This window comes from Oreochromis aureus, linkage group 3 (genome assembly GCF_013358895.1).
Source record: "Oreochromis aureus strain Israel breed Guangdong linkage group 3, ZZ_aureus, whole genome shotgun sequence".
In the NCBI taxonomy this organism is placed as follows: Eukaryota; Metazoa; Chordata; class Actinopteri; order Cichliformes; family Cichlidae; genus Oreochromis; species Oreochromis aureus.
The window spans coordinates 104,236,904-104,247,875 of record NC_052944.1 but is presented as its reverse complement, the minus strand read 5'-3'; the positions used below and the strand labels follow the sequence as shown (position 1 = coordinate 104,247,875).

Below are 10,972 nucleotides of genomic sequence, written 5' to 3'. Positions count from 1 at the left end.
AGGAGCCAGCTGAGGGGGTTCAGGCATCTGACAAGGATGCCTCCTGGGTGAGGTGTTCCGGGCATGTCCCACCAGGAGGAGGCCCCGGGGCAGACCCAGGACACCCTGGAGAGATTATATCTCTAGGCTGGCCTGGGAAAACCCTGGTGTTCCCCTAGATAAGCTGGAGGAAGTGGCTGGGGAGAGGGAGGTCTGGGCTTCTCTGCTTAGGCTGCTGCCCCCGTGACCTGGCCTCGGATGAACTGGATGAAGATGGATGGATGGATGTATTTGATGGCTTTGACCCCAGGAAGACTAGCAAACACTGGTGTGGAGGCTAATAGGGTTCCTTATAAATAAACAAATAAACATCACACTGGAACATGTCTGTAAGGAACACACTGAAGGTCAACACACGTTTGCTTGTTTTTACAAGCTGGAAAGCTAGCCTGACCTTTTTTTTTTTTTTTAGCCAGCAGGTGGATGAGGGAAAGGGGAGCCAGAAGGAGGAGAGACTCGAGGTGGCTGCCAGTCCGAGTGTCAGGGGAACTCAACTTCAGGTAAGAAGACCTGCAGTCTATCTGGGTCAGATATAAACCAAGTTTAGGTGTAGTTTATTTTCGTTGTGTTGACTTTTTACAGTCAGTTACAACAACTCGTACTGCGTACTAGCTAGCATGACGGAGTTTCTACACAGCTGGGTGGGTGCTATGATGTTACTGATAGTGAACTTTTTTTATTCATAAGGTTAGTTAGTAGAGTTGCCAACCGTCCCGTAAAAAATGGAATCGTCCTGAGAAACTATTAGGCGTTTCATATTGAATTGAAAAGGAACAGTTTGTCCCGTACTTCAGCTAGAATAGAAAAAAAAAGACACAAAGCTGGAGCTATTCTGTGTCTTTACGCTGTCAGCTGCCTCTTCTCTCATTCTCTCCCCCTCCCTCTCCTGTTGCTACTTCATTCATGAAACTGATCAATGATCAGCTGATCGGCTTTTCTGTCGCAAGCCTGTCTCTCTTGTTTGTTTATCTCCCAATTTCCGCCAGAAACAGGTTTATCTTGTAGGTGACATGAATGAGTTGAAGGGAAGTTATGAACTGTTTCTGAGAGAAATAACACCAGGATCCTTTTCTATGTAGTTAACAGCTGGTAACTGCCTTTTCCTGAGAAGAGTCAGTCAGAGATACACACTGGATCACACATAGTCTACGTCCACACAGTATTTTTTAAAACAGAGATTTTCGGTTTTAGTTAAAAAAAAAAAAAAAAAAAAAAAAAAATCCTATCCACACGTGCAGTTTTGAAAAGAAATATATCCGTCCACATCTAAACACCAAAAATGTGAACGTTGCCAAGGACATGCCAAATCCTAGTAGTGTAGAAATTTGGGCCAATCAGAAGTGTAGAAGCCTGGGAGTGGAAAAAGTAAACAGGGTTTTATGCAAACCTTAAGTACTTCTGTATGTATGTTCTGTATGTATGTGCCTTTATCATCTCAAATGTTAATAACCAAATTTGTGCATACACATTTTTTTTTTTTAAATGACATTTATTCCTAACCAGTGACCACATTAGGTTTTAGGTTGTGAGAGTGTCTTTTTTGAATGAAGAAGTTCACTCTGTGCACACCTTTGATATTGTGTGAATAAATGTCAGTTTTCCTCATTCACACCTAAACACAAATGCATAGCTTTCAAAAATGTCCACCCTGGCATGAGTTTTTAAAAATCTCAGTTTTCAGTGATTGAAAATGCCATTTACATGTGGATCTAGAAAAAGCTGTATTTTCAAAAAAATACCTGTGTACGTGGCCACAAATCTGCATGTAATTTGAATCAAACATTGCTGAGAGGGACGGATGTGCACAATGACTTACCTGCCGGCTCTTCTCCTCCATTTAACATGAAGTTGTTTCTGTAGTAGTGAGTGGAATAGATTCATGAATCCTGGTCAAGAGAAGACAGAACAGACAATCAGGAAGAAACAAGCAAAAAGATCAACATATGTAACACTGGTATTTCCAGTTTGACACCAAAAACCAAACAATGAGTCACATGATCACACTTAGACATATAATATAAATAAAACAAACTTGATCAGTAAAGAATTCAGTAAAGATTGAAAGAAGGATGAATGATGCTTTCAGTATTCAGGTTCTGATGTAAGTTGAGGTTTTAGCAAAATATGATTTAAACCTGCAGGATGTGCACTGAGTTAAAGGTTAATTATAAATGGATCAGCTCTAGTCTTTACATTTCACACCAACTTTACAACAGACAACAAAAAGAAAGAAAGAGGAAGACGACTTTACACAGAGGAAGAAGGTCCATCAGTCATGGATTTTCTCTTATTTCCGAAGCCTTGAAACCGCTCTGTAAAGCTTGCACCATGTCTTCCTGCAGAGGAAACAGACAACATTGATTCAGAGTCTCATTTCACTTGTCTTCAATCTCTGGTGCGAGTTATGAAGAATATTTGAAACATCAGAATCAGGACTGCAACCATTACTCAGTGATATCAAAGAAAACTATGGGAAACTATTCCTCATTATAAACAAAGGAGAATTACAACGTTACACTGTAAAAGACAGCATTCAAATATTGTTTTGATTTATTATCAGTTTCAGGATAAGTCTATTATGTGAATCTATTTCTGACCCATCTGAGACTCAATAGAAATGGACACTTGATGTTTTCACAGCAGAGTTCCTCCACTAAAGTAGCAGAAGGTGGAGGAAGCTACATTTACTGACCTCTGAAAGTAAGCGTCACTCCTTTCTGTCTCAGGATGTCTTCACCCTGGGAGACTGTGCACATGTAGAAACCACTGTGGTTTTTTTGGAGATCTTTCAGGGTCAGACTGAGGTCTCCAGTCCTCAGAGGCTCTTCATTCATCTTTGTGCGACCTCTGTAATCCGGTCCCTGTTCTTCTAGCTGGTTTTGGCCATCCTGATAGGTGTGGACAGCGTCTTTGGCATCAGCACGCCTCCACTCAACTGTGACATCCTCGGGTAGACCAGGAGTGGTTTTAAAGGGCAGCAGCACAGACTTCTTCCCCTTTGTTACTTCGACTATTTCCACCTGGTAGTCTGATAAAATACAACATGAGCTGTAAATACAGACACAAGTTATACATTTACTGACCTCAGATAAGTTTACTGACCTCTGATACTGAGTATCACTATTTTCTGTTTCAGGATGGCTCCATCTTTTTTGTAGACGGTGCAGGTGTAGACTCCACTGTCAGTAAGTCGAGGGTAATTCAGGGTCAGACTGAGGTCTCCGGTTCTCAGTAGTTCTTCCTTCATCTCAGTGCGGCCTTGATAGTCCTGGTGTTGCTCTTCATGCTTGTTTTGGTGGTTCTCATACATTAGGACCTTCACATCTTCAAGGTCTGAACGTCTCCACTCCACTCTGATGTCCTCAAGCAGGTCAGCTGTGGTTTTGAAGGGAAGCAGAACACGCTTCACCCCCCGTGTCACCTCCACTGTCTGAAGCTCGTAGACTGAAGAAAGTAGAAGATACGTTGTACAGAAAGACACACGTTATGTTCTGCACTTGATATTCAAATCAGTTTAGTTTATTTGCTTTACAAGGAAAGTAAATCTACAATACTAAAAAAGATAACTACACTGATCAGATAATCTCCTGTGAGCAACACATGTGAAGCAAAATGATCTTTTAAAAGAAGAGACCTCCAGTAAAAACAGGATCAAGGAGGTGTAGCCATCTATTGGGTGGTGAGGAGGTAGAGGAAGAAGATCAGAGAGACCACACATAACAAACAGGACAAAATCACAAACTACAGCAGAGAGAAGACAAAGTTCATGACATGAAGTAGTGGCGTATGAACATACAGGGAGTGAAATAAATAAAGAAAAGGAATCCATCTTTCGTTTTATATTCTCAATGTACTTCACAGAACGGCCAAACAGAAAATGCAGATAATAGCAATAACCCATAATATAAACATGAATTGAATATTTATATTTACATGTGCAACAGTGCAGAGTGACTGGTGTTTGATATGACAACATGTCTTGGAGACCTGGAACACCTAAACTTACACTATCAGTCTAAAGTTTGGCATTCACATTTAATGGTTTCGTTTTATTAATTTCTACATTATAGATACTGAAGACATCAAATATATGAAGTAAGAATTATGTAGCCAAGAATTTCTTTTTAATACATAAATCTAAATATATCGCATATTTTGATACCTTATAATAGCCAACCTTTATTTTGTTGACCATGGCTTTCTCTCAATACATTATGTTACATAATACATTATGTTATGTTATTATGAGCTTTATGATCACATGAAATGGTTTTCACTCACAACTATGCCTTGTCAGGGTTCATTTGTGGAATTTATTGCCTTCTTAACCATCTGTTATGTTGTGCAAAAGTCAGGTTGGTACACAACTGACAGCCAACAGTTAGATTTCATATTATGGTAAGAACCAATCAGCTAAGCAAACAGAAACAACAGTCCATCATTACTTTAAGAACTCATGGTCAGTCAGTCCAGAAAATTACTAAAACTTTAAATGTGTTCCTAAATGCAGCTGCAAAAACCAGTTCAGTTTTCAGGCCCCTCTTCTATGGAACCAGCTTCCAATTTAGATTCAGGAGACAAAAGCTATCTCGTCTAGTAAAGGATAGACACTAGATTCATGTTTTTCATACAGTCAATGGAGTCTAGAGAGTTGACAACAAGAAATGACAACATACCACAGCCTCTGTGATGTCTTTACTGACCTCTGACACTCAGCACCACCACTTTCTGTTTTAGGACTTTTCCATGCGTGTAGACAGTACAGGTGTAGACTCCACTGTCAGTTAGTCGGAGGTCTTTCAGGGTCAGACTGAGGTCTCCGATTCTCAGTGCCTCTTTGTTCATCTCTGTGCGATCTTTATAAATCTTGTCCTGTTCACCTGAAACGTGCTGGCTGCTCTGAAACATGTGAACTTTCCTGTGTTTGGAGTCTGAGCGTCTCCACTCCACTGTGGCATCCTGTGGAAGGTCATCTTTGGTTTTAAAGGGCAGCAGGACAGACTTGTTCCATTCTGTCACCTCCACCGTCTCCATCTGGCTCTCTGAGAAGAGGACACAGTAGAACAAGAACACAGACAGACATCAGTGAGGTTGATCCTCCATCATGTTCTCTGCTGTGTAACCAGCAGCTCTTCACTCCTCTTTTCAGTGTTTCTCTGACTTGGAGCTGAACTGTTGTGTGTTGATGTGTGAGGCTGCACAAACAGCTGTGCCGCTGCGTTGCTTTATTTAGACTTCTGGATTCATTCTGTCACACCTGCAGACACTTACAGTGTCTACCCTTCAGCATGAAACTTCTGAGCATTTGTGATTCCTGCTGCCTCATTTAGTGCTCCTGTATTCTTTAATAACGCACTTATAATTCTATGATAACACCATTTGTGTTGTTATATTGACAGTGGTAAATTTATTAATAAAGTTTTTTGTCATGACTACATTGCTATGGAGACCTGACATAGTATGGCCACATGTTAAGGTCTGTAGTAGAAGGAAGCAGTGTGGACATCTAATTCTTGAGTTAAAGAGCTGATACAGGGCTATCCCACATTTTTTTTTTCCATTCTGAGGTTTGTGCAGCCCTTACTCTGACTGGTTCACGCCCCCTCATTCATGGGCCAATGTGTCAGCAGCGGTTTGTTCACATTTGTGGAGAACCCAGAAGACAATCAAAGCTGTTCCACTCACCTCTGACAGTGAGAGACACCACTTTCTGAAGTAGGAGGCTTCCATCCTTGCTGCTGACGGTGCAGGTGTAGACTCCAGTGTCAGTAACACGGGGCTCCTTTAATTTCAGACTGAGGTCTTTATCTCTCAGTGGCTCTTCATTCATCTCTGTGCGGCCTTGGTACACCTGGTCCTGTTTGTTTGGCTGATTTTTTCCACTTTCATACACGTGGACCTTCATGTGTTTGGGTTCAGTGAGTCTCCACTCCACTGTGGCATCCTGAGGAAGATCCTCTGTGGTTTTAAAGGGCAGCAGGACAGACCTTTTCTCTCCCTCCAACAATTCCACCATCAATACCTGACTGTCTGTGAGGAGAACAGAGCAGATCATGACATGTGCACACAAACCAACACATCAGTCTACCAGGACCTCAAAGAGCAGGTGTGTGATTGTTTCAATGATGAAGTCATGGAGGACAGAAAAAGAAGAATAACTGTATCTGCGCTATGATACAGTTATTCTTCTAGATTTTCATCTATTATCATCATCATCATCTATTATCATCTAGCTTTATTATCATCTAGAATCTCAAGCATTTCAAATTAGCATCAAGCCACAACTGTACATATCTTAGACTGACGTAGAATTATGAACAATGTATCATTTAGCCACATTCACATTAGCTAGCTTCTCCTGATCTGGTTCCAGCTTCCTCTGCAGGGAAATGAGTGCCCACAAAGCCCTGATGAGGAAATAATCATTCATTTATTACCGTCTGTCCAGTGCTGCTTTATCGTACAAGGTATGAACCACAAAACCTCGATCAAAATTATAATCATCATTATTTTGATCAGTATTGGGAACTCTCCATTAGATCCCTGCAGAAGTGATTTTTTTATTTTTTTATTTTTTTATTGCTGCTTTAAAAAAAAAAAACAACAACAACAACAACAACAAACCAAACTACCATACCTGCTGGGCGTTTCATCCATTTATGTCTATACCACATGGAGATCCCACTGCTGACAGCCAGGAGAGCCAAGATAGCCAGGACAACAAAGAGAGCCCAGAGCCAAGTCGGAGGACGCTCTGTGGTGAACAGAAGAAACCTGAACATGAAACATGATGAATTCACAGCAGATGACAAAAGTGTGGGCTGGCGGACTGTACAATCTACAGCTCAGAGATGTGCCATTCCTGCTAAACCAGCAAAATGTCAGCAACCTATAAGTGAAAAGATGATAAGTTCTTGCTAACCAGATATTTCATTAGGTATGGCATTTGTTAAAGAACAGCTGAAAAGGTGTGCCTAATAAAGTGGCACTGAGTGTATATGTGTTGAAGTCAGATTTCTCCCCCTGCTGGAGACACTGGGACATCTCTGTTTTGTTTTCACACCATTACAGAGTCACTGCCACAGAGCCTTACTGGACACTTTATTAGGTACACTTTGCTGGTATCCTGTTCCTTTGCTTGTTAATGGCTCAGATGTGACATCATCAGAGACTGCTGCACATTTATCATGTGACTCTTCTGTTCCAGCACATAGCAAAGATGCTCTATTGGACTGAGATCTGAGACTCTGTAAGCCCTCTGAGTACAGTAAACTCATTGTTACTCATTTGTTATCCTGCAGGAAGCATCAGAGGATGGTACACTGAGGTCATTATGGGATGGACACGGTCAGCAACAGTACTCATGGCTGTGGGGTGTAAACAATGCTCTGTTGGTATTTAAGAGGCCAAAGGTGTCTCAGGAAAATCTCCACTGCACCATTACACCACCAGCTGCCTGAGCCTTTGGTACAAGTCAGTATGGATCCATGCTTTCATGATGTTTTCACCAAACTCTGACTCTACCATCTGAATGTTGCAGCAGAAACCAGTAAACAAGTGTCAACCTTCTGTTGTCCAGTGAGTCTGTGCTGTGGTCTAACCTGATAGGTGTGGATAAGTGTGGTGTGCTGTGTTTCTGTGTTTCAGACCTCTGCAAAAAGACTGGAGGGAAAATCCCTGCAAATCACCAGTTTGTGAAATACACAAACTAGAACTCATTGCCACATTTAAAGTCACTGAAATCATTGTTTCTTCTCCATTATGTTGGTTAGTTTCAACTTCTGCAGGTTGTTTTAAGTGCAGTAAGTTAGGGTCATGACATTGGCTGATTAGATATTTAGATCAATGAGCAGCTTACAGGTGTAACTAATGAAGTGCCCACAAACCTTTAGTCAGTGTTTTGGAATGTGTATTATTAGCCAGTCATGATTTGTGAGCTCAGAGCAACAACATCTCAGACAGACAATATTTTACAGGCATCATACTGAGTACTGACTGATTTCACACACTGACCTTTGACCTTTAGTTGCACATGGGTCTTGCTCTGATCTTGTCCATATTTGCGGACGATGCAGGTGTAGGTTCCACCATCAGAGACCGTAGGGTTCCTCAGGGTGAGGCTGAGGTCTCCAGTCTGCAGGGCGCGGGGTTCCATCCATGTTCGGTTGGCGTAACGATGGTTCTGATCGTTTAGAATATCACCTCCGCTCTGCACACGCATGTGGACTGTTGGGATCTTGAACTCATCACGGTCCCAGACCACTGCTGTGGAGTTTCTGGAAAGATTAAAAGGTACCTGACAGGGCAGCAGGACAGACTCCTCCCCCTCATACACCTGATGCACCTCGACCCCTGAGGCATGATGGGAAACTGAGGAGAGAAACAGAGTCCCATCATTCAGTGTGTCCACAGGGTGGGTCACATGTCGGGAAGAGTTCTAACAAGAGGTTTTAAATTAGTACCAGTAATGACCACAGTGTGTAACACTAGAAACCTTTGAAAACATATTGAAGCCCATCAGGAGCCTCCATCAGCACTCAAAGGTATGATCAGGAGCCAAAGAAACATCTGCTCCATGCAGACAAGTTTTTCTTGGAAGGCCTTCATGTTTGAGCAGGAGGATGCTAAACAGACAGCATCTACTCCAGCAGCAGCTGGAACCCTCCATCAAAGCAGAACAGGTTCTGTTCTCTGCTCACAGACTGATGTCAGAGGATCCAGTACTACCTAACTTGCGGTTCCGCTCAAAAATCTGTCAGAATCTGTTTTCCAACGACTTTAGAAAGCTATAAAGCCGCACTGCTTGATGGTTTGTAGGAGCATTACGGCTAACGTAGTCAAGAGCCTCATGAAATAATCTGGGTCCTAAACTCTCTTCTCTTCAGGTCCCAAAGTCAAATGATCACTGCAGCATCACTGAGAGTTAAAAACTGTCTTAATTCTTTCATCTTCAATAAAATGATCAGTGTTGCTGCTTTACCAGGTGTAACAATTAAGTTTAACATCCAGGCACCCACGGAAACTGAATTTATTAAGTTTAACAGCATTATGGGGAAGTTAGCTCGCTAGTTTCAACCTAAATATAACACACCATGTTCTGACTGAGAGATTTCTGAGAAAATTAAAATGTACAGCTCTGTTATCGCTTCCAACATAAATGAAGACAGAAAACTAAACAGCAGTGAAGTTGGACTAGGTGATATACAATGATGTGCTATGTGATAACTAGCCACACAGCTATGTTAGCAAAACATTAGCACATTGACGCTGGAGGATGAACGCTAATATTTTTCCACTCGATAAAAGTTAACAGTATGCTGAAAAAGGACCAAACTTCAGGCAGAAGAACAACTGAGATAATCCATCCACAATACAAGGTTAATCATCAATATACAGCAACAACATGAGAATAGAGCAGCTGAGAAAGAATTCAGCATTAATGAATTAATGGTACAGATCTGGAGGAAGCAAGAAGAATGAATTCTGTAAAGATTGGCTTATCTGACTTTTTTGTTTTGCTTTGCTTAATGTGCCTTATATTTATTTATTTACTTACATCAGCATCTATCTATCTATCTATCTATCTATCTATCTCTATATATATATATATATATATATATATATATATATATATATATATATATATATATATATATATATATATATACACACACATACATACACACACGCATATATCAGCATTGCTGTCATCAACATGATACATATGAATACAAATTATGTATAAACAAACATGATTTACTGACTTCTTTAACTTTCTTGAAACGATTCATCCGAGAAGGTTCTTTAGTTCTAAGAACAAATGGTAGTGAGTCCCAGATTCTAAGCCCTATGGGAGTGTCCCCAAGAGGGTCACGAACCCCCTGTTGATCCTTTACCTAATCACACAACCCAAGGTGCAGTAATGGGTGTAGGTCACAATCAGCTAAGGTTTCAGGTGAACCCACTGTGAGACCTTGCCCCACCCTACCATGTGACTTACTGAGATAAAATGACCTAAGAGCAGAGAAGACAGTTTGAAAAAGGAGTAATAGAAGGGGTGGAAGAACCCACAGCCGTTTGCACACATTGGCTCATGAGATGCGACTGCAGAAATGAAGAAGCTTCTCAGATAAAACGTTTCCAAGAAACTTAATGAAGTCCAGACTAGCGAGCGAAACGACTTTTAGAGCCTGATCTTTGAAATGGGAGCTCATTGGGAGCTGTGTTTCTTTTTTTTCCCTCCTACCCTCTCTCCCTTTTTTTCCTGCTTCACGCAGGTAAGCATTGTGTTTGCGCCGAGCAGGGCGGGGGGATAAAACGTAGTCAGTTGAGTGTGATATTAATCAAGGTGCACCAGTGTCTACTGTAACTGTTGCTGCTGCTGCATCTACAGCATCATGCAGTATACCACCGCAGGGACCTAAACCAACCCAGAGCTCTATTAGACAGTTTTTGCAGACGTCTATGCCGTCTAAGTCTAACCGACGACAACATTTACGCACGCGTCGGCTGATGGAAGCGATATTAATGGAAACATACCTGTGTGTCTGACGGCTCAAAAATAGACAGGTTCAAAGTTCTTACCATGCACGAGCACCAGGAAGGGCACGAAGCTCTTCATCCTCCTGTGACAGACACTATAACCTACTTCCAACTCAGCTCCACTCGATACAAACTAACAGACGGCTTTAACTTTCCAGGTGTGACGACAAGTTTTACTTTCGGTTTCAACCTTCAAAATAAAAGCTTACAGAGAAGTGTTCAGAGATTTCATTTATTCCATTAGAGGACAAAGTTCTGCAGTGACAGCAGGAGCTCAGTAAGAGCTTTATTTTTCTTCTCTGTATCATTTTTTGATGCGATGGGTGGTGGGTGACTCACCAGTTGCAGACCAGCTGGGATTTTTTTCCGCTCTGGTATTTTATTGTGAAAA

General features: G+C 41.4%; 1 protein-coding gene across 1 annotated transcript; it reads right to left on the bottom strand.

Annotated features, from left to right (window-relative positions):
• Positions 1–656: 656 nt before the first annotated feature.
• LOC120438601 lies at positions 657–10,737 on the bottom strand. Its single transcript, XM_039609001.1, has 10 exons — positions 10,624–10,737; positions 8,053–8,409; positions 6,677–6,793; positions 5,725–6,069; positions 4,743–5,081; positions 3,142–3,483; positions 2,732–3,067; positions 2,291–2,375; positions 1,856–1,925; positions 657–1,389 (listed from the first exon to the last, which is right to left on the bottom strand). The coding sequence occupies exons 1-9, from the start codon at positions 10,658–10,660 to the stop codon at positions 1,877–1,879; spliced, it is 2,007 nt and encodes a 668-aa protein (XP_039464935.1). The 5' UTR covers positions 10,661–10,737; the 3' UTR covers positions 657–1,389; positions 1,856–1,876.
• Positions 10,738–10,972: the final 235 nt, after the last annotated feature.

Bases quoted from the DNA above. Each gene is read 5' to 3' on its own strand.
- LOC120438601 (XM_039609001.1), bottom strand. From the start codon at position 10,660: ATGAAGAGCTTCGTGCCCTTCCTGGTGCTCGTGCATG. The intron at 6,070-6,676 runs GTATGGTAGTTT...TTCTCCTCACAG, and splicing joins ATGGATGAAACGCCCAGCAG to ACAGTCAGGTATTGATGGTG. The intron at 2,376-2,731 runs GTCAGTAAATGT...TTTCCTCTGCAG, and splicing joins AGTGACGCTTACTTTCAGAG to GAAGACATGGTGCAAGCTTT.